At 41.0% G+C, this 27,543-nt stretch overlaps 1 protein-coding gene across 5 annotated transcripts in view; it reads left to right on the top strand.

Annotated features, from left to right (window-relative positions):
- KLHL13 (kelch like family member 13) overlaps positions 1-27,543 on the top strand; it is a 205,091-nt gene that overhangs the window by 76,284 nt on the left and 101,264 nt on the right. For 3 of the 5 annotated variants that reach the window (XM_045473077.1, XM_045473078.1, XM_045473079.1), the window contains one exon: positions 4,336-4,409. The exons of 1 other annotated variant lie outside the window; for it this stretch is intronic. In XM_045473077.1, coding sequence (XP_045329033.1) covers positions 4,357-4,409 — 53 coding nt within the window. In that variant the 5' untranslated portion in view covers positions 4,336-4,356. Of the gene's footprint in view, positions 1-4,333; positions 4,410-27,543 lie in introns of those variants that run through there. One more of the 5 variants, XM_045473082.1, reaches the window with a different exon arrangement.

Raw genomic sequence — 27,543 nt, 5'->3', positions numbered from 1 at the left:
AAAATGAATGAATGAGTGAATAAATAAGTAAAACAGAACAAAACATCTACCTCCACCCTATATCGCCCCTCCAACTGCCACCTATTTTTTGTGCTCCTTATTAAAGTGCAACTCTGCAAGAGTTTCATGTACTCGTTTCCTCTCTTTCATTCTCTCTTGAACCCATGCTAATCAGCCATTTTCTTCACCATTCCATGTAAACCACTCTTATCAAGGTGTCCATTGACCTCCATGTTACCAAATCGTGTTGTAATTTCTCAGTTCCTCACTTCACCTCTCAGCAGTATCTGACACACTTGATCACTTCTTTCTTTATATTACACTTGATTTAACCGTCTAGGTTACCACACCTTCCTTTCTCCTACCTCGTGGCCACACCTCCTTATTTCTTTTGCTGGCTCCTCTTTATTCTTCTATTTCGAAACAAGTTGAACAGAAAAGTATAGAATGGCAAGTGAACATTCCTCCCAAACTTCTATTCCCTCTCACCAATAATGGACATAAACAGACTTTGTACATGTGTGTGTGTGAATTTCATGGGGGAATCAATGCCTCATTTCAATTTGTATGTTTTTAATTGCATTTTTTACGTGCACATTGTATTTATATGACTATAATATCTTACAGTTTTTATTGATTGTGTGTGTGTATGTGTGTGTGTGTGTGTGTGTGTGTGTGTGTAAGCTAAAATCATTGGCCCTTTGTTGTCTCTCATGTGTGCGTGGTGAATGTGTCTTTCCTAGTTCATCAAATGCCATTTGGCCTTGTGATATTTTTTAAAGCACACAGTTCTAATTTTTTTGTATAATTACACTTAACGGCTTTTTTTCTCTTATGGTTCCTCAACTTGGGGTCCTGCTTACCTTCTCTACTGCATGATTATAAGTAATTTCACTTGGATTCTCTTTGGTACTGTTTCAGAGTTTCATTTTATCCCTTTGATCTATCTGGCATTTATTTAGGATGCCCTAATGTGATGTGCAGTAGGATAAACTTATTTATTTTTCTAAATGGCTACCCGATTGTTCCCTGCTTATTTCATCCTTTCTTTCGCCTTGCTTGCTCGATGGCTGTCATTACCATCGAGTAATTCCTGGACGAATTTGAGTTCCTTGCGAGTTCTTGAAAGAATTTATTTTGTGTTGGTTTTTTTTTTAAGTTCGTTATTATTATTGTTTTTTAGTAATCTCTACACCCAATGTGGGACTCGAGCTCACGACCCCTTAGATCAAGGGTCACATGCTCTTCTGACTGAGCCAACCAGGTGCCCCTGTTCATGTTTGACGTATTTTTCAAACCACTGCAGTGTGGTTCTCCCCACCTGTGTTCAAACTACTGTTGAAAAAAAAAGGTAATCACTGACTTTATAGCTGTCGAATCAGTTAGCTGGTAGCTCACTCGTTCTGGGCAGAACTTGAAACAGTCGAATCCCCTCCAGCCACTATTCTTCGGAACCCGCCTCCTTCCTTAGCTTTAATCACACATTTCTCTTAGTTTCCCTCCTACCTATTTTCTCTCTCTCTCTGCCAGCTTATCTTCCTTGGTTCCTTGCACAGCAGTGTTTTGGGGATTACCCTTTCTCATGGCGAATGCGCTTCTGAGGAATATTTCCCAATTTCATTACTCCAGCTCTTAACTGGCTGCATATCCTTGTATTTTCATTTCTACTTCCGATCTAAATCAAGGTTTAGACGCTTTCTGTCTTCAGTTGTCTGTTTGGTGCTATCTGGTGTGCCCTAGAGTACTTCGGTGTGTCTACACCAAACCATTGTTCTCCTTCCTTGTGGTATTTTTCCTTTTTTGCTATACCCTGCCTCGCTTGATACCATTACCATTTCCCCAGTTACTTAAATAGATATTGTCTTTGCTGTCACCTTATCCCTTTAATATCTGTGAGTCCCGGGTCCTGGTTTTCCCTGGTGATCCCCATAGCTCTTCTCTGTGCTCTTAATTCATACTTTGACTATGGGAGTGGTTTCTGAACTGGTCTAGTAGTTTCTGAACTAGTCTCTGGAAACTTGTAGTTTCTCTCTCTCTCTCTGATCTACCCCCACATTGCAAGTAGTGTTAACTTTTCTTTTAATGTTTATTTATTTCTTTTGAGAGAGAGAGCACAAATAGGGGGAGGGGAAAAGAGAGAGGGAGAGAGAGAATCCCAGGCAGGCTCCATACTCAGCACGGAGCCCAATGCAGGGCTCGATCTCATGATCGTGAGATCAGGACCTGAGCCGAAATCAAGAGTGAGATGCTTGACTGACTGAACCGCCCAGGCACCCCAGCAGTGTTAATTTCCTAATATATATATTTGGTCATACAGATTCCTTGATTGAAAACAGCTAGTTTTAGTTAAATCTTGCATAAATGGATCACTGTTTACATTGTTTACTTCCTCTCCCTTCCTAAGTTCACTAACGCGAGACTGAAGAAATGGAAAAATTCGAAAGGACAAAGAACAGGAGTGGAAACATTGACAATCGTGTAGTTTAAACTAATCTTTTACCTGGTCAGAGGAAGTTACAACTTCAGAATCTCTCCCGACACGAACTTTTGGGAGAAACCAACATATTCTTCCCATAGAACTCCTCATATTTCCAGACTCAGAGGCATCTGGTCTGCAGAAGGCAGGAATAAATCTTGAGATTGAAAATGTGGGCTGTTCTTTGAAAGTCTTTATAGTAAGTGGGTGGAGTTCCATGTCCCGACGACATCCACTAGTCTGTGCCTTGGGAAACCAGAGGTTTATTATCTGGAGGCTTTGGATGGGAAAGCCCCAGACTCTGAGATATAGTGCAGCCAGTGGATTCATTGAAACCGTGGGATCAAGTGAAAGTTCTAATACCTCATTCTGAGGACCTATGTATTCCACTCTAGATGTAGTTGATGAAAAGAGACATGAATTATTTATTTTCACATTGCCAGATTCCTAAGAACAATCTAGCTATGGCTGTTTACCTCTTGGCACATCTTCTAAAAAAACAGTTGTAGAGCCTAAAAAAAAACAATTAAAATTTCTCAACACCTCTGGGGCGCCTGGGTAGCTCAGGCAGTCGAGCGTCTGACTCTTGGTTTCCGCTCAGGCCATGCGTGATCCCAGGGTCGTGGGATTGAGCCCCACGTTGGACTCTGTGCAGGGCGTGAAACCTGCTTGAAATCCCCCCCCTCTCTCTCTCCCTCTGCCCCTCTTCCCCTGCTTGCACGGTCTCTTTCTAAACTAAAATGTAAAAAAGTTTCTCAACACCTCAAAATTCTCTCACCGCTTTAACATTTTTGGAAAAGGTAAGTCAAAGGTCAGTTGATTTTGAGATGCTTAAAACTTTTTTTCATTGAGTCTACTCAGTTTCTTGTAATAACAGAAAATATGATTGTGTAAATAAATATAAATGCTATATTGCCATTTGATTTTTTTTTTTTTTTTAGAATTATGAAGACCCAAGAAATAGAAGGCAGGAAACAATGAAGAGAACCTTTTTCTCTAGCTTAGTTATTTTAGGTCTTTACATAGCTTCATTACAAACAACTATATAAACAAACTAAATTGCATAGTCTACATCTTTATCTCCCCAGTGCAGTAAATTGATTTTATCAACAAGAAACCTTTAACTAAAATATACATTCCTGCTTCCCAATATATTTGAAATCAATAGAGCACGTGAAATATACTCTACATCTCCCATGCAAAGCATTCACATTTACTGGAAACAGTATATTAGACTTAGTTTGCTGTAACCCCACCTGCTCTTTTTCCATTAAAAAACCACCACCGAAATAAAAATTCAGTCCAGATCAAGAAAACAACCCCCCTGTTACCTATTCTGTATTTTGAAGCTTTCAAAATCTTATTATACCTTTCTAGCTTTAATTCGGACCAACCACTTCTAAAATTGTGGGCCCTGCTTACGGGCTTTTGAGACTTTGTGTGCTCCTGGTAACGTGGGATGTAGGGCTGTGTATCTCCTTGGCAAATGTTGGCCTCCACTCTTCACCTCCAACATCTCTGGTCTCCCCCAACTTCATGCAGGATCTCAGGTCTCCTTAGGGTTAATTGAACTTCCTGTGTACCTGGTTGTTATTCTAATGATTTCACCAGAAATGTAGTTGATACTGTCTAATGAGCCACTCTGGAATTTTGAAGATAATTTAACAATTGCAGATTCAATTCCTTTAACGTTCTTCGTTTTCTTAATTTTCATAAGCTAGAATATGGACGTCAGGAACATGGACGTACATTTTTGTCTTTCGGTCACAAAATGTGTCACGTATTACATAGATAGAATAATTTGAAAATTTTAGTATTGATTTTTATAGTAAATATTGACTTCTTTTCCTCCTGAACAGGTCATTATCCCAGTTTTAGAGATGATGGATCATCTTCATAGAGGGGAATCAGTTGCTGCAATACTCCGTAACCGGTATATTTATGGAAGCAATTTGCCTTATAAGTTATATAATGTCTCTTCTGCCTGTGTTTATACCTGAAGTTGGTACTTAATGAATATGTGTTGAATGCCTGGATTAATATACACTATTTGCTGCGTGAGGGAACAAAAGAATGAACAAAGGAATGAGAGATGGAATGAAGAACATGTCAGTGACCATGGGTTCTGAGCTGACAAAAAAGTAGAGAGTAAAATTGGAAATCATAATTAGTGTGAGTTGTGACCCCCTGACATTCAGTAAATGGAGCCATTGACTTGAAGTTTTTGTTTTAAGCAGATCGGTGAATACATACGGGTATCCATTGCTTGACAATAGATGTCTCAACCAAGTAGTTTTTAAAATAGCACTGCCCTGTGATTGTACATTTCTGTTATTCAAAAATCCAGTTAAAGCTTTTCTCAGGCTGTAATGAGAAATTCAGAACTTTCTCTGACAACTTGTGATTTTAAAGTCATGGTTTAAAGAAACGTAGCCTTTGCTTTGTAGGTGTGAAAGAGTATCCCTTATTCCCAATAGTTGAATTGTATGGTTTGGGTGAATCGTTTGAAATAATATGCTGGAGTTGTGTACATCATGGCTCAAACACTTACTAGTCGTCTAGACTTGTGCAAATTTCTTAATTGCACAAGTACCTTAACTTTCTCATCTATGAATTGGGCATAATAATATTGGTTGTTTTAAGGATTACATAGGTGTCTGTGGGGTATGGAGAGAGAGAGAGAGAGAGAGAGAGAGAGAGAGAGAGAGCTTGGCAAATAATGCATGGAATGTTGGTGCTATTCTTGAAACGTAAATGTGGGATTTTAACTATTTGGAAATATAATATTGTGTTTCTGAATTCTGATATGCTTTAAAATAGGTGCATCTTAGAAGAACATGAAAAGACAGAAAAGTTCGAAGTAAGAAAGGGACGTATATAAAGTCAGTTATTCGACAGATACAATACTAAGGATTTTACATAATAATCCTATTAGGGAAATAATATATGAAGGGTGCCTGTTGGTTGAAATGTGTACTGTCGTGTGGGCAAGGTGCCGTAAGGTAGACTTCTTCAGAGACACAGAAAGCAAGTAAGTCATAGCAGGAATAATGTGTGGCCATGTTGAGGGAAAAGAGAGAAGAAAAGACTAACCGGGGGGAGGGGGTGAATTCCTAACAGTGCATTGAGTCTGTGGGGTCCAAGCACCGCTGAGTAGGAGGGTCTATAACACACATTTGGAAGAGGAAATAGTGCAAGGGCTGACTTCCAAAGGTCAAGTCAATAACGGAGGTAGTTATAGCATACTTGAATTTGTTTCCATTACTTTTTATGGAGCTATAATTAAATGCAGTAAAATATGCAAGCACGTAAATACACATCTCGATCGTTTTTTACGCATGCACACATCCAGGTTACCACAGCTCAGAGCAAGATATAAAACAATTCCACCCCGCCAGAGAATTACCTTGTTCCCCTTTCTAGTCTTTCTGTCGCCTCCACTCCTTCTGAAGAGAACGATTATGCTGACTAATGTGGTAGTGTTGCTTGTTCTTGAACTTCATGTAAATGGAGTGAGACACACTGTTGAATTCTTTAGTGTATGGCTTCTTTAGATTTTTTGAAATTTTGAAATAATGTTTTTGAAATTTATCGTGATCCCTGCAGGTATCAGTAGTTATTTCTATTTTACTGCTGTGTGGCATTCCTTTTTTTTTTTTAACTATACCACAATTTGTTTATCCATTTTCTTTTCTTTTCTTTTCTTTCTTTCTTTCTTTCTTTCTTTCTTTCTTTCTTTCTTTCTTTCTTTCTTTCTTTCTTTTTAAAGACGGTCTTTATTTTTTAATTTTTTTATTACATTTATTTATTTTTGAGAGACATAGTGAGACAAAGTGAGAGTGGGGAAGCGGCAGAGAGGGAGGGAGACCCAGAATCTGAAGCAGGCTCCAGGCTCTGAGCTGTCAGCACAGAGTCCGACGCGGGGCTCAAACTCACGGACCGCGAGATCATGACCTGAGCCAAAGTCGGACGCTTAACCAACTGAGCCACCCAGGCACCCCATTGTTTTTTATTTACTTTTAACTAGGCTCCACACCTAACATGGGGCTTGAACTCACGATCCTGAGATCAAGAGTCGAATGCTCTACTGACTGAGCCAGCCAGGCACGCCTAGGTACCCTTTTTATTTTTTTTTTTTATTTTATTTTTTTTTTTTTTTTAATTTTTTTTTTTTTCAACATTTATTTATTTTTGGGACAGAGAGAGACAGAGCATGAACGGGGGAGGGGCAGAGAGAGAGGGAGACACAGAATCGGAAACAGGCTCCAGGCTCTGAGCCATCAGCCCAGAGCCCGACGCGGGGCTCGAACCCACGGACCGCGAGATCGTGACCTGGCTGAAGTCGGACGCCCAACCGACTGCGCCACCCAGGCGCCCCGGGTACCCTTTTTAATTTTAGCCATTCTCTTGAGTATGCAGTGGCTTCTCATTATGGATTTCACTTTGCATTTTCCTCATGTGTAATGATGCGAGTATATTTTCATATGTGTATTAGCTATTTGTCTATCTTTTAGAAGTATCTGTTCGAATCCTTTGCCCATTTTAAAATTTGGCTTGTTGTTTTCTTTTTGCATTTGAGGAGTTTTTAAGTTTATTCTGAATATTTAGATATATTGCATCATAAATATTTTCTTCCAGTCTGTGGCTTGCCATCCCATTTTTGTGGCTTTTGATGAGCGGAATTTTTTTTTTTATTTCGCTGAAGTTCAATTGATCCTTTTTTTCTTTTATACTCATGCTTTTTGCATCTTAGCCAGGAAACCCTTGCCGTCCCAAATTTGAGGCTTTCTTCCTGAAATGTTATGGTTTTAGCCCTCACATTATAAGTTCATTCTTGACCAGAAACCAAAGAATCTGAATAGTTAATAAGAACACTTTATAAAAGAAAAGTCTCTGTAGTTTTTTTTTATTAAAAAAAAATTTTTTTTTTAACGTTTATTTATTTTTAAGAGACAGAGCACAAGCAAGGGAGGGGCAGAGAGAGAGGGAGACCCAGAATCCAAAGCAGGCTCCGGGCTCTGAGCTGTCGGCACAGAGCCCGATGCGGGGCTCGAACCCACAAACCTTGAGATCATGACCTGAGCCGAAGTCAACCGCTTAACCGACTGAGCCACCTAGGCGCCCTGAGTCTTTTTGTAGTTTTAATTCTAAGTTAATACCTTTGTACATGACGAGGTAACTGAATTGGAACCTGAGCCATACTTGACAAGGCAAAAGGAATAGTTGTGTGACTAGTTTATAACACAGCGACTTTTGATTTCCTGCTGTTCTAATCTTTCTTATTATAAATAAGACTTCTTTGGGGCGCCTGGGTGGCGCAGTCGGTTAAGCGTCCGACTTCAGCCAGGTCACGATCTTGCGGTCCGTGAGTTCGAGCCCCGCGTCGGGCTCTGGGCTGATGGCTCAGAGCCTGGAGCCTGTTTCCGATTCTGTGTCTCCCTCTCTCTCTGCCCCTCCCCCGTTCGTGCTCTGTCTCTCTCTGTCCCAAAAATAAATAAACGTTGAAAAAAAAATTTTTTTTAAATAAATAAATAAATTAATAAGACTTCTTTGAAAGAAACCGATAATTCTGATACTTAATAAAATGATTCAGAGCATAGAAAATGATGGAAAACTGCCCCATTCATTTTATGATGCTGCAGAATTCAGGTATCAAAATCTGAGAAAAAGGTTGCTTGTTTGTGTACACAAATTATAGATCAATTATGGATTCGAAATAAAATATAACCCAAACACATTTAGGAATGTATGCAAAAAATTAACCCTCTGTGACTGAGAATGTTTCATCCGAGAGTGTTAATTGTTTAATACTGTGAAAGTCATACGATGCATCCTGTTGATAGATCTCCTTAAAAGAAGAAATGGTGAAGGTGTTTGAAAAAATTCAGCACCCGTTTTAAGAATAAAAATGTGAGGGACGCCTGGCTGGCTTAGTCGGTAGGGCATGCGACTCTGAGTTTGGGTCCCATGTTGGGTATAGAGATTACAAAAAAAAAACATTTATTTTTTTTATTTTTTTAAAAAGGTTATTTATTTTGAGAGAGAGAAGGTGAGAGAGAATGAGCAGGGGAGGAGCAGAGAGAGGGGGAGACACAGAATCCGAAGCAGGCTCCAGGCTCTTGAGCTGTCAGCACAGAGCCCGACGCGGGGCTCAAACTCACAAACTGTGAGATCATGACCTGACTCAAAACTACGGATGCTTAACCCACTGAGCCACCCAGGTGCCTCTTAAAAAATACATTTAAGAAAATGTGATGGAAGCTTGCTTTCTTAACAAGAAAAAGAATTCTCTCTCTAAAACCAACAACACAGCATCATACTTAATGTCAAATGTGGGAGTAGTTCCATAGGCAGAAACAAAACAAAGATACCTACAACCATTATTACTTAATATATATTTATAAGTTCTGGCCAATGTCAGTAAAGTAGCATAGGTAATGGAAAGGAAGAGCCAAGAAAAAAAAGTGATCAAGTTTTAGAAGATAGGCTTATGTACCTATGAAAGGTAAGACTTAAAAACAACTTCTTAGTTGATAGAACTCTAATGAGTGCTAAAAAGTAGTGGGATATAAGGTAAAAATGAAGAACGAGTACCTTTTGGGGGCGCCTCGGTGGCTCAGTCGGTTAAGCGTCCGACTTTGGCTCAGGTCGTGATCTCACGGTCCATGAGTTCGAGCCCCGCGTCGGGCTCTGTGCTGACAGCTCAGAGCCTGGAGCCTGCTTCGGATTCTGTGTCTCCCTCTCTCTCTGCTCCTCCCCCACTCATGCTCTGTCTCTCTCTTCTCAAAAATAGATAAACGTTAAAAAAAAAATTTTAAATAAATTAAGAAACAGTACCTTTTGGGGCGCCTGGGTGGCTCAGTCAGTTAAGCATCTGACTCGATCTCCGCTTAGGTCTTACTTAATCTCAGGGTCACGAATTCAAACTCCACAATTGGGCATGAAGCCTACTTAAAACAAAACAAAAACCTGAACTCTTCCCAAATTATTATATAAATTTAACAGGAATTTAAAGTAATTATTCAAATAAGATAATGAATGTATTAAAGAAATGTATCCCCATTGCTTAACACAATGTCTGGCATATAGTAATTGCTAATCAAAAAAAAAATCTAACAATTTCTTCTGTGTGTAATTCAACAAACACGTGCTCTGTGATCACTAAGTACTAAACACTCTCTTGTGCTGAAATATGGTAAAAAGTGATGAATCTTTTGTTCTCATTGAGTTTATATTTTGGTGAATGTAGGGGTAGGGTCGGATAGAAAAATACATATTGCAGAAAAGTGCTATGCAAAATTAACAAAGCGTGTAGAAAGAAAAAGAATTAAGGGTGGGGGCGCCAATACAAAAGGACATTAACCTCTTACGAGTCTTAGATGCTTTTAGTCTTGCAATCTACCGTTCATCGTACGTTTTACCCTATCTGAAGTTTCAGTCCCGCGACTCATGAGGTATTGGGAAAGATCGGCCACACGTGGCTTACTTCGCCGCGAACGGCATTTCTATCTGAGCGTCATCCTCCCAACACATTACGGTCATGTCTGAGAGGGCACACGGTGCTAAGAGTCACCCCTTTGGTGTTGTGTTGGTGGTAGTTTTTGATGGGGTTCCTAGCCCTAATAAGGATCTCTGCAACGATGTGCAAAGCTGACGGTGTTCCGGTTTTCTAAAAGTACTGTGATAAATCAACCACGGTGTAAAATAATTGTCTGGTACTTGCAATACAGGAAACAGAGTGCTGGACTCTACATAATAAGGTTGCCATCCCTTTAACAAGTATCATGTACCACTCACTGGGCCAGGTGTTAGCGCTAGAGCAGTGAACGCTAACACGTGGTTCCCTGCCGGTCAGGTGGCTATTGTAGTAGCCGGTATAAGACACGAGGAGCATCTGAAACAAAGGTGAGGTCAGGAGGGAACTCCGTCTTTGTAGACGGAGTTGTGAAATATTGAAGGGTAAATTTGACAGTATTTGCTGTTCAACTAGATTCTTCACATTCTAGTCAAAGTGATCTTTGCTAATTGCGCCTGGGTGGCTCAGTCGGTTAATTAGGCGTAATTTCACTTCAGGTCATGATCTCGTGGTTCGCGAGATCGAGCCCCGCCTCGGGCTCCATGGCCATCAGCGCGGAGCCTGCTTGGGATTCTGTCTCTCCCTCTGTCTCTCTGCCCCATCCCGACTCGTGCGCGCGCACATGGGTGCATGCTCTCTCTCTCAAAATAAATAAATAAACTTTAAAAAAATGAAATAGGGGCCCTAGGTGGCTCAGTCGGTTAAGTGTCTGACTTCAGCTCAGGTCATGATCTCACGGTTCCTGGGTTCAAGCCCTGCATTGGGCCCTGTGCTGACAGCTCAGAGCCTGGAGCCTGCTTCGGAGTCTGTGTCTCCCTCTCTCTCTGCCCCTCCCCTGCTCATGCTTTTAGTCTTGCAATCTCTCTCTCTCTCTCTCTGTCTCAAAAATAAACATTAAAAAAAATGTTTTTAATGACATAAAATTGCTAATCTGATAATGTCACCCAGATTGCCTTTTCCTGTCTCTTACTATTGAAATCTCACCTGTTCTTCAAGACCCCGATCAAATTCCATGCCCTACCTAAAGCTTTCCTTGATTGATCCAAGCAGATCAGTGGGGTCTCTTTGCCTCTGAACGGTTTTACCCGGGCAATAAATTTTATCACATATGGTCCTGCATTAAAGTAATTTCAGCATGTCTTTGCTTATACCATCATTAAGGGCGTCCTTTAAGCGAGTGACTAACTATATCTACTGTGTGTTTATATCATATATAATACAAAATATTGTACATAATAGGCATGCATTAAATATTTGAGACCGTACAACGTTTGTCAACAGTTATTTGTTGCTGATGATTTTATTTGGTTAAATTGGGTAGTTTTGCTTCCCACAGTCAAGCCCTACTTATAGTTAAGTAGTTGAATATTAAGTGATAATCATTAAAATCGTAAAATAGGCTCATAAAATTCAGTACAGATTCTAGAAAAAAGCTCAGACTTTTTTTTTTTAACCGACATAATATATAGTTATTTCTTTTTAAAAAAATTTTTTTTAACGTTTATTTATTTTTGAGACAGAGAGAGACAGAGCATGAACAGGGGAGAGGCAGAGAGAGAGGGAGACACAGAATCCGAAATGGGCTCCAGGCTCTGAGCTGTCAGCACAGAGCCCGACGCGGGGCTCGAACTCACGGACCGTGAGATCATGGCCTGAGCTGAAGTCGGACACTTAACCGACTGAGCCACCCAGGCGCCCCTATAGTTATTTCTTAATAGTGTATGATGTCAAGGGAACACAGGGTTTGATTCAGTTCATTAGATATTTAAAAATATTGATCCTTTACTATTTGTCAAGCACTGTCCTCCTGTGTAAAATTTAAGGATTGGAAGATACCATCGTTCCTTTTAGTTTTAAAAGTCTGGAATTATATCATTAAGCCTAAGCACATAGTAGGTGATAAATAAACAGCTGTTTGATTACATTCAAGGATGACCAGTCTTTGAAGATAAGCCCTTTTATTACTGTTTTCGTAATTTGGCTTTATAAACTTTCAGAAAGATATGTTTTTCTGTGCCTTTTAAGGATTGAAAACTTATGAGGATCTAGTTTTTCCTTTGCTGAAGTAAGTGAGGCTATGATTATAATAAACTGAAATCTTAGGCTAGGAAGATGCCTATAAAGATTATACGATGAGAGGACAATGTGTGAATTTCTGAGGCCAGTTACATTTTATCTAATGGACTTTTATTTTGGCTCAGCTATTCAGTAGGTTTTGGTTACCCATTATTATGTCATAATATATTGCCATGGGCACATGTGCAGTTTAACAGCATACTTGTTCCTCTCGCTGAAGAGTTGGGTGCCTTCATACAAAGGACACGAACGTATTAGTGATGTCGCGTGTCTAATCTATCTAGAGGAGTTTTCCAAGCCATAGAAACTATTTCTGTTCCCGGGGAGAGGAATTACTTCCCTTACTCCTCTTCTTTAATTCTGTACATATTCTACACATTCTTTCTGGGCAGGCTCATCTACAGCCATCACCTGAATCTCTAACTATGTGTTAAGGTCTGAAGACCTTAACATTTGTATCTCAAGTCTAAATTTTTTTCGTGAGTCCCAGCCTAAAAAGTTCTTTATTCCCTTCTCCACCATTTTGTTTTGACTCTACAAGCAATACGTGTTTACTGTAGAGCACTTAAAAATAGAAAATTATATATACACAGTGGAGATAATCACCTAAGGTAATCTCTGTTAGCTCCTTGGTGGATTTTTACTCTAGTCCTATGATGCTTTTTCATTTTTAAAAAAATTTTAAACATTATTCTTTTTTTAATGTTTATTTATTTTTGACAGAGAGAGAGAGAGAGAGAGAGAGGAGAGGGCAGAAAGAGAGAGAGAATCCCAAGCAGTCTCCGTGCTGTCAGCACAGAGCCCGAAATGGGGCTCAAACCCACGATCCGTGAGATCACGACCTGAGCAGAAACCAAGAGTCAGACACTTAATCTACTGAGCCAGCCAGTCGCCCTGGTGTTTTTAAAAATGTAACCGAGTTTGTAATTATTGAATGGGATCTGGTTTCAGAGTTGTGGTTAAGAGCAGAGGCTTTGAAGTCGGCCCAATGTAAGTTAAGATCAAGCTCTGCTCCTTTGCAGCTGTGTGAACTTGGAAAGGTTTCTTAACCTCTCTCGGTCTGTCTTCTCATCCATAAAATAAAATAGTATCACGGCGTGGGGTTGCTCTGAGGATAAAATAAAATGTTTTGAAGATAGGTCTTGGCACATGGTACATACGTTCTCAGTAAATGGAAGCACTCATTGTTTTCTATACTGTATATATCATGTCTGTATCCTGCTAATTTCCTTAGTTGTCTCAGGAGCATTTTCACATGCCAATAAAAACTTGTTAGAGACACAATAGCTATAAAGTATAAACTCTTCCATGGGACAAATGATTTCTTAATATGAACTATTTAGTTCACATTTGCACCCACTTTGGGGGTATTGATATAGTATCATCTTTTCTCGCCTCGCTTTAATATTTATCTTTTTTCCGTCTGTTTCATGAAGTTGTTTTATACTGTGTCAAATCTGTTTACTCCCTCCAACGTACATTTTGGTTGTTACTCTGGTTGAGTTTCCTTGCAGTTGGCCAATATAATTTACACTTTCCTCATGTGATCTTGTTATCATATTTGACTTCCTCTTCCTGGTTTATTGAGGCCATGTTTTCTTCTTCTCTTGAATGTGTCAGAGGCTTTTGACATTGTTTTCTGGCTCCTATGTGAAAGCATTTGCAGAGTTCTGCTCTTTCCCTGAGTGTTTATGATGACAAATCTTTTCCTCGTTTTTCGATACATTTTCATTGGCCCCGTGCTAGCTGTTTTTCTGTTTGTTTATTCTTAAAGGAAGAAAGATTCCCGGAATGGCTTTTGCACTGGCTGTTCCCTTTGTCTGGAACATCCTTCCCCGTGGTCTTTGTGTGGCTGGCTCTTCTTTTCACATCCCCACTTAAATGTTCTTCCCTTTGAGAGATTCTCTTTGACTACCCAATCTGAAATAGCCACCTGTTTAGTGTGACATCACCTCAGTTTAAATCTCTGCATTTTCCTTCTTTCTGTGTTTATTATTTATCACCTTTACATATTACTTACTCAATAAAAATTTGCTGAGTGATTGGATTAACTGTTGTCCCTCTCTCTGTGCTCTTGGGTGCTAATCCAACCCCTTTCTCAGACTTCTACCCATGAGTCAGTACTGATAGAAATGAGCAATTGGAAAAAAATAAATGAGGGAGAAGACACAAATCTTCCTTACAGAATTCCAAATTTTATATATGTGTATGTGTGTGTGTAAGTGGGTTTATATGTATGCATTTTCCCCATCGAAGAAAAAGAACTTCATCTCCCTCCTGCCTTGAGTTTGGACTTCCTGACTCACTTTCGAGGAAAAGAGTGTGGAACGGAAAAAAAAAATAATACCTTTACAGTGAAGAAATCTGACAAATACTACCTGTGGTCGTCAGAATCATGGCCCCTCAAAGATGGCCACAGCCTAATCCCCAGACCCTCTGGCTGATAACTGCACATGGCAAAAAGGACTTTGCAGACATGACGGGGTTGAGATGGGCCCAATGTCATCACAAGGGTCTAACGGGGGCACAAGAGGAGTCAGAGGCAGAGGAAGGAGATACGAAGATGGAGACAAGCTAGAGCCACACTCTTGGAAGATGGAGGGAGGTCCACGAAGCCACAAAGTGCAGGTGGCTTCTAGTGCGAGTGGAGGAGGGGCAGAGAGAGAGGAAGGGAGAGAGAACCCCAAGCGGGCTCCGCACAGACTGTGAGATCAGGGCCTGAGTCACGATCTGAACAGAAATGAAGAGTTGGACGCTTAACCGAATGAGCCACCCGGGCGCCTCCTGTACCTTATTTCTATGGTAGTGGTAGCGACGATCAAAGTCCCAGTAAATAGTATTAATAGTTCCATCGGCAATAGTCATTATAATAGCTAATACTTAAATAGCATTTGCCTTGTGCCAGGTTCAAGCCCTATATATTAATTTATCTTGTTTTCATAATAATCCCTATCATTATTCTCATTCGACAGACAAGAAATTGAGGCACAGAGGGTTTATGTTAAGGTGCCTGAGTCACACACTAATGCACCTGGATGCGGGGTTCAGACCCAGGAAGTTCAGCCCCAGAGTCTGTGCCTTTAACCTTCTGCCTGTCTGTCTCCTTCCTTGGATTGTGAGCTCCCTGAGTGTTGGCAGGAGGGGGGTGGGGGGGGTTGACTATCCTGTGTCACCTGTCCTAACTGTGTTTCCATTAACTGGTTCACTAATCCCTGACAAACTAATACATGGTAGGTAGTTAATGGTTAACCAGTTCCACGATGATCTTTTAGAGAGGGCAGCAGATGAATAAAAAGGAATAGCTCTAAGTTTTGTGCAGGCCTTCTTATCTGCTACCCATGGCGTTGACCCCTAAGGCCGAGCCAGTTCTGCTTACTTTGGGTGTATGCATACATTCTGACGGATAGGTTCAGTGCTATAAATGAATTGGGAGCTTGAAAGGGGATAAAAGTAAGTTTTTCTTTAAAAACTCTTCACTTCTCTCCTTTTTCTTATCTTTCATTTCCCTCCCTTTTCATCTTCCCAGCAAATGCAGTTGCAGGGAGAGTGTTAAAAGGCAATGTAAAATTTTGAAAGGTTCCTGAACCATAGCTGGGTCGTGTTCTATTTTGGGTTACATTCGGTTCTATTTTGGGTGACAAGGAATATGGACCCATGAAATAATGCAGAGCCTTAATGAATGTGGATGCTTTTTAAAACCAGGCAGAAAACAGGGGCGCCTGGGTGGCTCAGTCGGTTAAGCATCCGACTTCGACTCGGGTCGTGATCTCACAGTTAGTGAGTTTGAGCCCCGCGTTGGGCTCTGTGCTGACAGCTCGGAGCCTGGAGCCTGCTTTGGGTTCTGTGTCTCCCTCTCTCTCTGCCCCTCTCCCACTCACGCTCTGTCTCTCTCCCTCAAAAATAAACAAACATTAAAAAAAATTTTTTAAATAAAAAAAATAGGCAGAAAGCAAAGTTTTCCTTTGTCTTTCTAGTTATCAGTGTTGTGTGAGATTTCAACTCCCAACCCCCCAACACTTTTGCTTTTTTTAAGGTTTTATTTTTAGGTAATCTCTATACCCAATGTGGGGCTCGAACCTACAACCCCAAAATCAAGAGTCACATGCTCTACCGACTGAGCCGGCTAGGCGCCCCTTCAACCCATTTTTTTTTTTTTTTTTTTTTTTTTTTTTTTATTGACCATTGCTTCGTTTCACATTGAAATGACCAGGAAAAAAGTATACCTTTACTTTTTCTTGGAAGCTGTACCCTTTCATCGGATTAGTGTTTCTGTACCTGCCTTTGGGGTTCATCCATGGCCATTTGAAGCTCTGTGTCCCTCATGCAACCCTACTCTGTCTGGGTCTGATCTTAGCACTCCGTTTTCTGGGAAACAGAATAACAGACAGCAGAGTGAATTCAAATTAAACTTGATGTTGTTCTTGACAGGAGCCATGCCTTAGATATAGAGAGTGTCGTTGATATTGCCTTGGCACATTATTGAAAACACTCTTACGTAACTTCGTCCGAACTTGTCTGAGATCAGCCATTGTCCAGAGTTGGCAAATCTGTCAGGCTTAGCTAAGTTCCTTTTTTTTTTTTTTTTTTTTGCCTTCCCAAGCCCCGGTGGCTGTCGGAGCCCGTGGGAGGCCACCTAGAACACACTTTTGTCTCCAGGGTCCCCAAGGCAGTGCTCAAACGGAGGAGTTCTCTGGGGACAGAAGACCTATTTGATCTGCAGACCCTGCAGTCTGCACGTGTCACATGAAGGAGAAAGGAGGGACATAGGAGCTTTGGATCCTGCCCTCCCACACACTCCCGTTAAAGGTGCTTCATTTACCCAGTTTCCACCTTCTGTGGAAAAGGCAGAATGCAGTGCTGAGCTTGGAGTTTGAGAAACCCCGTTTTTTTGGCCCTGGCTCTGTCATTGTCACAGTGGCAGTTTATTGAATCTGCTACCCGTTTCTTTCTTTTCCTTTCTCCTTCCCCGCCCCCCCCCCCCCCCCGCAACAGAAATACTTTCTCCTTTCCTCGAAAATTAATGACATAATATGCTTGCCTTCCTTTGTTCCCCGTGCAAGGTAGACCCTGAATCAATTCTGGTTGATTTTTGAAAGGAGTTGAAAACACAGTTAAGGTTATTTGTTTTGCTAATTATAGTTTGCTCCTCAAATGACAGACTACATTTCTTTAGAGATAGAAAAAGATGGTAGAGATAGCATTCAACCGTCTTGAATGTAAAAAGACAGGGAATCTGATATGCAAAGGTGAGAGAACTTCTCTGAGCTCACATAGCAAGGGAAAAGAGCCAAGACGTGAGTATTCAGGGGTTTATTTTGACACGCTTATGTGTCATTTTTACATCAGAAACATGCATCGCGTAGATTTAAAGCCAAACACAAGTTTCTTTTTTTAATGTTTATTTATTTCTGAGACAGAGAGACAGAGCATGAGTGGGGGAGGGGCAGAGAGAGGGAGGGAGACACAGAATCCGAAGCAGGCTCCAGGCTCCGAGCTGTCAGCACAGAGCCCGATGCGGGGTCGAACTCACAGACTGCGAGATCATGACCTGAGCCGAAGTCGGTTGCTCCACCAACTGAGCCACCCGGGTGCCCCCCAAAACAAGTTTCTATAGCAAAATGTATTTTGTCAAATTTTCAGTATTGTACAGTGGATGTGATAAACTTACAGTGAAATTGATGGAGCCTTTATCATTATTTTTATGTGTAAAAATACTTTTTCTCCTAGCTAAATAGTTGAAGTGGTTTCTTTTCTGTGGGTTGGCTAGGGAATAAGTATTAATCTAATAATCAGTGGGGAGGAGGGACATAGATTAAAATAGAAGGGAAACTCAACACAGTCTGTCCTACACTTCCCCAGGAGTGCAATTCTAGTGAATGTCTAGTGTAGTATTTGGCCTTAAAGATATACTTAATGACAGGGGCGCCTGGGTGGTTCAGTCGGTTAAGCGTCCGACTTTGGCTCAGGTCATGATCTCATGGTTTGTGGGTTTGAGCCCCGCATCGGGCTCTGTGCTGACAGCTCAGAGCCTGGAGCCTGCTTCGGATTCTGTGTCTCCCTCTCTCTCTCTGCCCCTCCCCCGCTCATGCTGTGTGTGTGTGTGTGTGTGTGTGTGTGTGTGTGTGTGTGTGTCTCTCTCTCTCTCTCTCTCTCTCAAAAATAAACATTAAAAAAAAAAAAAAAAGATGTACTTAATGACACATTTACATCCAGGCACACCTCTGGCCGTTAACGACATTGTTAATTCAGGCCCGACTTGCTCTCCTGCCTCAGTTATCTTGTTTTTCCTTAAAACAAGTTGCTAAAATCATCAGATTGTTTTCCAGCTATCTATAACCCCCCATGTATTAGTTTCCTCTTGCTGCTGTATCAAATTACCACAAACTTTGTGCTTAAAACAACAGATTTATTCTTTGATTGTGCTGGAGGGCATTGCTGGGCTGCCTTCCTTTCTGGAGGCCCTAAGGGTGAACCCATTTTCTTGCCTTTCCCGGCTTCCAGAGGCTACCTGCATTCCTTTCAGGGAGGATCCTTCCTCCACCTACAGAGTCGGCAACTGTAGGTTGAATTCTTCTCACATCTCATCCCTTGGACTTTGTCTGCTTTCTTCTAATTTTAAGGACCCTTATGGTTGTATTCAGCCCAACTCGATAATCTAGGATAATCTCTCCATCTCAGGAAAATTTAATTACATCTACAAGGTCTCTTCTGCTATGTGAGGGAACATAGTCACAGATCCCAGGGATTTGGAAGTGGATACCTTTGGGGGAGGGACATTATTTTGCCCTACCCTACCCAACATCCATGTCAACTATTCCGTGCTGTGTCTTTTTCTTCTGAGGGTGTTAAGATAAGGGCTCTTTTTTCTATTGTAAACATTATGTTTTAAGACACTCATCATAAATGCTTGTCCCAATACCCCCATGTACTTCCTTCGCTTATTAAGAGATGTCCCACCCATTAAAGATGATATATGTGTATGTGAAAATTATAGAAATTTTGGAAAATGCAGAAAAGAAAAGAAATCACACATTATTCCATCCTATCTATTATAAACCAGTTATTGTGTTGGTGTACTTCCTTTCAGCTGTTTTTCCATGCATATATTTTGCATAGTCATCAGGATTATGTACAATTTATCGTTTTTTTTTTTTAAAGTAACGTGTGGCTTGAACTCATGACCCCAAGGTCAAGAGTTGGATGCTCTATGGACTGAGCCAGATAGACACCCCAGTATTTTTTTTCCTTCCACAACATGATACCATGAACACTTTTCTGTATTAATAGTCCTTCCTAATCACCTAATGAAGAAAAAACATTTTTCTTACAATGTTAGTCTATATTCATGGTAGAAAACTTAGAAAATACAGAAAAGTATAGATCAGAAATAATTTCTAGGGGTGCCTGGGTGGCCCAGTTGGTTAAGTGTCTGACTCTTGATTTCAGCTCAGGTCATGATCTCACGGTTCGTGAATTTGAGCCCTACCTCAGGCTGCTTGGGAGTTTCTCTTTCTGTCTCTCTCCCCAGAGCCTCCTTGGGATTTTCTCTTACCTTTTCTCTCTGTCCCTCCCCCACTCGTTCCCCCCGCAAAATAAACATTAAAAAAAGAAAAAAATTTTAATCCCCTTTTTCAAATTTAACTACTTTTAACATTTAGATATATTTCCTTCAGTCATTTTTTCCATCCTGTTTTTTGTTGTTTTATTTTTTTGATGTTTATTTTTGAGAAAGAGAGAGAGACAAAGAGCACAAGTGGGGGAGGGACAGAGAGAGGAAGATACAAAATCCGAAGCAGGTTCCAGGCTCTGAGCTGTCAGCACGGAGCCTGACACAGGTCTCTAACCCACGAACTGTGAGATCATGACCTGAACCGAAGTTGGCCACTTAACTTACTGAGCCACCCAGGTGCCCCCTGTTTTTTTTATAAGGCAAAATTTAGACTCCTATCTTATGTGTAGTTTTGTATCATGCTTTTCTTTAATAATAATAAATAACATTTCCCACATGTTTTTATTCTGCATTGTTTTTGGTGGTAAATTTTAAAATAAATTATATTGGGGCACCTGGGTGGCTCAGTCGGTTGAATGTCTGACTCTTGATTTTGGCTCAGGTCATGATCCCAGAGTCATGGGATTGAGCCCCGTGTTGGACTCCGTGTTGAGCATGGAGTCTGCTTGGGATTCTCTCTCTTTCTTCCTCTGCTCCTCAACCCTGCTCATGCGCGCTCTCTCTCTCTCTCTCTCTCTCAAATAAAATAAAATAAAAAATAAATTGTTTGGGGCGCCTGGGTGGCTCAGTCGGTTAAGCGTCCGACTTCAGCTCAGGTCACGATCTCGCGGTCCGTGAGTTCGAGCCCCACGTCGGGCTCTGGGCTGATGGCTCAGAGTCTGGAGCCTGCTTCCGATTCTGTGTCTCCCTCTCTCTCTGTCCCTCCCCTGTTCATGCTCTGTCTCTCTCTGTCTCAAAAATAAATAAACGTTAAAAAAAATAAAAAAAAAATAAATTGTTTTACAAAATTAATATGGTCATTATTTTTAAAACTTAGAAGGTACACATATGAAAAAATAAGAAAATTCATATCGTTCATAATTCAGCCAGTCAATATTTGGATCTAAAGCATACATATAAAACGTGTGTATAGTTGATTTACAAAAGTGGCTCATACTATACTCTTTTGTATTCGCATTTTCCACTTAATATAGCAAGGATATTTTTTGTGCCCTCATTGCTTTTCAACATCATTTTATGTAGCATCACATGAAGTATGCTTGTAAGGCGCTTTCCACACTGTCTGAACATGATAACCACTCACATGTTATTTTTTCTTGTAGTTGTCGTCAGCCTCGTCCTAAGAATTATTTTATTGTATGTATGTGCCAAAATTTATATGAGCATTTTTCTAGTTGTGACTCTTTTTATTTTGAAACAATCTCAAATTAACAGAAAACTGCAAGATCAGTACACAGGACTTTTTGTTTTTTCTTCTCAAATCATTTTAAAGTAACTTGCTGATACAGTGCCCATCGGCCCCAAATCCTCTAGTGGATAATTCCTATAAATGAGAACATTCTCCCGTATAACCTCAATTCAACCATCAAAATCAGGAAATTAACATTAATAACATCACTACATTCTAATCAAGTCTATTCACATTTTTCCAATTCGCCTCAAAGTGTTCTTGATGGCAAAACGTTCCAGTTCAGGATCATGCATCGCATTTCATTGTAACGTCTCTTCAGTTTTCTTCCTAGGCTTCCATGACCTTGACACCTTTGAAGACTATATTGGCCAGTTACCTTGTAGAATGGTTTGCAGTTTGGGTTAGTCTTAATGGTTCTTCATGATTATATTCAGGTTTTGATTCTTGGGCAGGAATCACACGGGAACAATACTGTATTTTCATTGCATCCTGCCGGGTGACACATGGTTTTGATTTGTCCCATGTTGATGATGTTAGGTTGATTAAGGTGGTGTCTCTTAGCTTCTCCCCTGGAAAAGTACTTTCTCAGCTTGTTCTAATTAGTGATATTTCTGGGTGGGGTGTTGGGAGTATGTTGAGACTCTGTTGTAAATGTCTTGTTTCTCATCACACTTTTAATATTTCACTTATTTTTTAATCAGCATGTAGCCCTTGGTTCCCAATTTATTTTTTTAAATATAAAATTTATTGTCAACTTGGTTTCTATACCACACCCAGTGCTCATCCCAACAGGTGCCCTTCTCAGTGCCCATCACCCACCCTCCCATCCCTCCCACCCCCCATCAACCCTCAGTTTCTTCTCAGTTTTTTTTTTAATTTTTTTTAATGTTTATTTATTTTTTAGGCAGAGAGAGACAGAGCATGAATGGGGGAGGGTCAGAGAGAGAGGGAGACACAGAATCTGAAGCAGACTCCAGGCTCCGAGCTGTCAGCCCAGAGCCCGACGTGGGGCTCGAACTCACGAACAGTGAGATCGTGACCTGAGCCGAAGTCGGACGCTTAACTGACTGAGCCACCCAGGCACCCCTGTTCTCCGTTTTTAAGAGTCTCTTATGTTTTGCCTCCCTCCCTCTCTAACCTTTCTTTTTTTTTTTTTTTTTTCCCTTCCCCTCCTCCATGGTCTTCTGGTAAGTTCCCAATTTAATCAAAGAATTATAATCTGTTGTTTATTTCAATGCCAAATGGTCCTAGATGTGGCCAGTAGGAGCCCGTTCGAGTTGGTTTCTATGTCCTTTGGACATGTTTCCGTCTTTCTTCCTTAATTTTGAGTTATCTTTTACTTCCTGAGCACTTCCTTGCATTATGGAATCAGCCATCCTGGTTCCTTGTCGCCAACAGTGGTATCTGGAGATGAAATCCATGTGCTGTGTGTGTTCACTGTTGGGGTTTTGCTGCCTCCAGGCCCTTTCACGGGACAGAGCTAGGAAATGTATCTATGTATATTTATACATCCCTGTATACATTTACGTCCGTATTTCAGTATCTTTATATATTGAAAACCGTGAGTTCTCATCAATACCTCAAATTTCAGTCCGACACCGTGGAGCTCATTCTATATTTCTCTCTTCCCATATTTTTATCCCTTCATCTCTTAACACTGAGAAACAAATCTGGGGCTCATTCTTTGACCAATGCCCCTGTATGTAGTCAGTACCCTACTGATGCATCATTGCCCTTTGCATCCTCAAGTGTTGGCCTGCAACAATTCTTGCCTGGCTGTGGCTGCTGTCCCCCAGCATGAATACCCTCCCCATTTGGTTTAGAGTTCAACTCATCATGCCAGGCGGCTGTCAGTACTGCCCCCCTGCAGGGACGCTCATCCTTAAAGCCCCAAAAGGGGCCTACTCTATCCCCCACCTCCTTCCCCAGGCCAGGGTACTTTCTTTGCTTTACCCTAAAATGGCTTTTGGACTCAACTATTCAGGAAGGGGAAGAGAATAGACATTCTCTGTATTTTGACTTTTAAGTTACTGTCATGCTTTTCCTTACAAACCTGATTTTTAATGTTTACTAACCCTGCTATTGGATGGTTAGTCATCTGACATACATATTGTTGTTATTCTTATAAATAATGCTTTCCTGCAGGCAACACCCATATTTTCTTCATTATATTTGATGGTATTTTTGCTTCCCAACTCGAGTACTTGTATTTAGATGGATATTAATTCACTTACTGGTTTATTATTGCTGATTTGACTTTTACTTAATTATAGAATAAGTTGTCAGAAAAAGAGGCAGTTGGGAGTAAGATGATTTTTCAGGTAATTATGGTATAATCTGAGGAGTCACTACTGCTCTCTCATAATAATCATTTTTTAAATGGAGATTACTTATTTTTTAAATTTTTTTAACGTTCATTTATTATTTTTGAGAGACAGAGAGAGACGGAGCACGGGTGGGGGAGGGGCAGAGAGAGAGCAAGGGAGACACAGAATCCAACCAAAGCAGGCTCCAGGCTCCGAGCTGTCAGCACAGAGCCCGACACGGGGCTCGAACCCACAAACTGCGAGATCGTGACCTGAGCCGAAGTCAGATGCTTAGCTGACTGAGCCACCCAGGCGCCCCAAAATGGAGATTATTTAAAAATCTGTTGCCTGGTCTACCTTTCCCTGGTTATTTAAGGTTGGGGTCCTGAGTTCAAGAAGTCCAGTTTCCTTCGCATGGCATAGAGAGCCCTTCATGCCGAACTCCAAACCACCTTTCTAGCCCTACTTTCTGCCACTTCCCAATTTGGCACCCTCTGCCGTTGCTGTATGGTGTTTTTGGTCCTTCCCCAAATATGCCACAGTCTTTCCTATTTCTGTGATACTTTTGGATTACCCAACACATAAGTTAAGCACACGCGTAGAGCACCAGCCAGGAGCAGGTACCAAACAATGAGGGAGAAGAATATTTGATACTTTAGGAGTATCGGATTTATTCTCATCAAGGAAATTAGGTCTTTGTCAGATTTATATTTTGAAGTACAGATAAAAGAGTTACCATGGCCTTTTCTGTGATTAAAGCCTCTTGAGGATTATTCAGACCCTCTTCTGAGCCTGTGGTCTTGTTCGCTCTGTGAACTCTGCTCCCCGCCCCCAACAGAACGACGTGATATTCCACCCCTCCCCCAGCGTTTGGTTGAACATCTATCATAAGACATGGTGTAATGATTACTTTTTTAATAGTCTCTCCTAAGTAGGCAATGAAGCTCATGAGGAAAGTGACATGTTCCCATCAAGCCATACCTTTCCTGCATCTAATACAGTGACTAATGCAAAGTAGAGATTCATTAAACGTTGTCGAACTCAATAATTTATGGTCCCGTCTGTGGATGCAGATGGTGGAGAGAAACAGAAAGAGCCTATGTCAAATTCTGTCCCAGTAGATGCTACTGAATCAGGTGTCCTATAGTTTAAGACAGAAACTAAATGTTCTGGGGAACACCTGATTCAGTAGCATCTACTGGGACAGAGTTTGGCATGTCTGGGAAGTTCAGTTGTGTTAATACGTCCAACTGTTCAGGGCATAGGCAGTGCTCGACTATAAGCAATCTGAGAAAGCCATGAGAGACTCATTCCACAAGCTGGCCTGCCAGTGGTTTTTCCTTCTAGCTTCCCCAGAGTTCCAACAATCAGGAGGCATCTTTAGATTTTCGAGATTTATTCTTACATATACGTGTTCATTCAGTTGCCTTGGTTCTTTAAAAATCAGTTGGATCTGGACCAGAGGGGCGCAAGCACCTCCTGATCTGTTCACTAGAGGTAGTTTAAGGTGGGAACGTGTCAAAACTCCTCTTGTTGGATGGATTCCACACGACCACTAGCGTTTGTGCTGCGTCAATGTCATTTATCAATGGGCTACAGCAGTCATTGACTGCCTGAGCTTGTTCCCGTCCTAGGATGACAGTTCCACCCCAGACTACGAAAAGAGTCTGAAGACCGTCTTTTGAGCAGGGAGCCATCTGAGTAGAATGTCTTCCAACAGCAGTGGTTCCCACATGCCATTTAGTACATGGAAGCTGGTTTGTTAAGGGTATTGTTACATGTTTGCGATAAAATAAGAAAAACGACAACTTGATGTTTTTCTCCCGGATAGCTAAATCTATTGAGTAGAAAGAACCATCCTTTCTAAGAGTGCCCTTCCCTTTTTGGATTGTTAAAATGTCCTTTTGCCCTTTCCTTAATGAAATGACGGCGATAAGGGCCTGGGTACCCTTATTATCTGGAAAGCCTTAAGGCAAGATATGTTTCAGAATTCAGGTTCTCTTTGGATTTTATACAAGTAATAAAATGCATGTATCCTATATTATATAATAGCCCCAGCAGGGACTGACTTGACATCCCCTAATCAGTTTCAGTAATATTTCTGCAGTGAAATGTAAGCATATTTATACCAAGTGAGATAGAAAAAGTCTGTGGATAGCCTCACATTCGTTCAGGTCAGGTTTTACTGCCAGACGAGTTCAGGTCAGTTCAGATTTTGCTGCCAAATGAATTACAGGCAAGAAAAAAAAAGGAGTCATTTGATTTCCAGTTGTCTGCATTTTGAAATTGTGGGTAAAGGGTCATGGATTTATAGTTGCCTTTTAAAATATCCTTACTTTGCAAAATAAATTTGGCGACCCTTTGTAGGACCCCAAGATGTTTTTGAAATTTCACTGGCCCGCAAACCCCAAAAGCATGAGAAAGACGTTCCTTTGAAAGCTATTGAAGTGAGTATAGCTTTACTGCTTTTATATTCATCCGTATCCGGTGATAATGTCATCTTCGAATGCTAGAAGATTCCTCAAGTATACTTCTAATCAAAGTAAATTGAAACTAAGTTCATTTTGTAGCAATTTTAGGAGACTGGAGCAGGAGAGAAGCTTGTAGCAGAAAACCACCCATGATGCCCAGTGATAGGTTTGGGATTTCTCTGATAGGGATGGATTATAGCCTGAAAGGTCCTTTTTGAATGCATCTGTTTGGGTAAATACACAAGCAAACTTTATTTCTGTGTTGGGGAAGGGTGATCACAAATAGCTTATGTGAACCCGGGGTAACTGATGGAGTTTCCGCAGTTGTGGTTTATGTTCCTATCCGTCAAATGGGGCTAACGATTTCCATCTCACAGGTTTAAGACGAGTCAGCAGCCATGAAAGCACTTTGACAGCGAAGACCACTTTAACACGTAAAATCGTTATCTTGAGGAGAATAGTAAAACCTTGGTTTGCGAGCATAATTCGTTCCGGAAACATGCCTGTCATCCAAAGCACTTGTGTATATATCAAAGTGAATTTCCCCATAAGAAATAATGGAAACTCAGATGATTCATCCCACAACCCAAAAATTTCCACATAAAAATGATTACAATACAGTAACAGAATACAACGTAATAAAGAAAATACAAAATATAAAATTGCCTTTGAAAACCTTCGTGGCCGGCGTGAGGGAGACCAGAGGGAGGAGGGTTATTGTGTAGGATGATGTTCACTAGCACTAATGGAATCACTGCTATCTTTTGGCTCAATGGAATCTTTTTTTCTTCATGCACCTTTAACGAGGAACCTACCCAATGGCACTTGTTTTTGCCTCCTTTTGAGGATTTCTCGGAAATGTGACATTACATTGACGATCACCCACGATCCCATAGCGAGCGAGCGAGAGAACCATTGGCTCAGCTGTGAACATGTGACATTCAGCATCACGTACTGCTTATATGACAAGACATGGCTCGTTTATCAACTTAAAACTTATTAGAAATGTTTGCTCATCTTGCGGAACACTCGCAGAACAAGATACTCACGATCCAAGGTTTTACTGTAATTCCTTAACTACAGTATATTACCGTGTATACCGCACATTCGTTGCGTATCCTTGTCTCGTCTGGCTTCCGGATCGCAAGGTGATTTGATCTCTTTATTCTATATGATCTTTTAAGGTTGTCTTCTCTGGCATTCTAGTAGGATATATTATCTGGGTAAGAAGTCCAATAGTAATAGAATCAAAGCAACACAGCTCCCATAATTCTCATCCCAGCAAATTTGTCCATTGCGTGGACTTGGTCAAACAAGCATCGTACCTAGCCATGTGTAGTTTGGCTCTCACATACCTACAAACCGTGTTTCTCTCTTAACCAATGTGCCTGTTACTGGTTTTATTGCCCTTCAGCTGCAGATTCATGCTTTTTGCCTGCTCTGGGAACATGAACCTGAGCCCTTGAAATATTTGTTTCCTTTACACCTGGCCTGGAAGTTCTGCTGGTGAGGGAAAAGGGGCGGGGTGGGGGGGGCGCGGGGCTCTGCTCCCCGGTTCCCACGTGCTTACTCAGCAGACTGTTCCTGCAACTCGGGCATCTTCTTTAGGGCTCAACTTCTTCACCCAACGGTCGGGAGTTTTTCCTGGTGCCCCCTTAGACAGTTTTGTGGCAGAGCTTCTGGCAAAGACACTTTCCACAGGGGTGCATTTTGGGCA

The sequence above is a fragment of the Leopardus geoffroyi genome, chromosome X (genome assembly GCF_018350155.1).
Source record: "Leopardus geoffroyi isolate Oge1 chromosome X, O.geoffroyi_Oge1_pat1.0, whole genome shotgun sequence".
Lineage (NCBI taxonomy): Eukaryota > Metazoa > Chordata > Mammalia > Carnivora > Felidae > Leopardus > Leopardus geoffroyi.
This window is presented reverse-complemented; position numbering and strand designations above follow the sequence as displayed.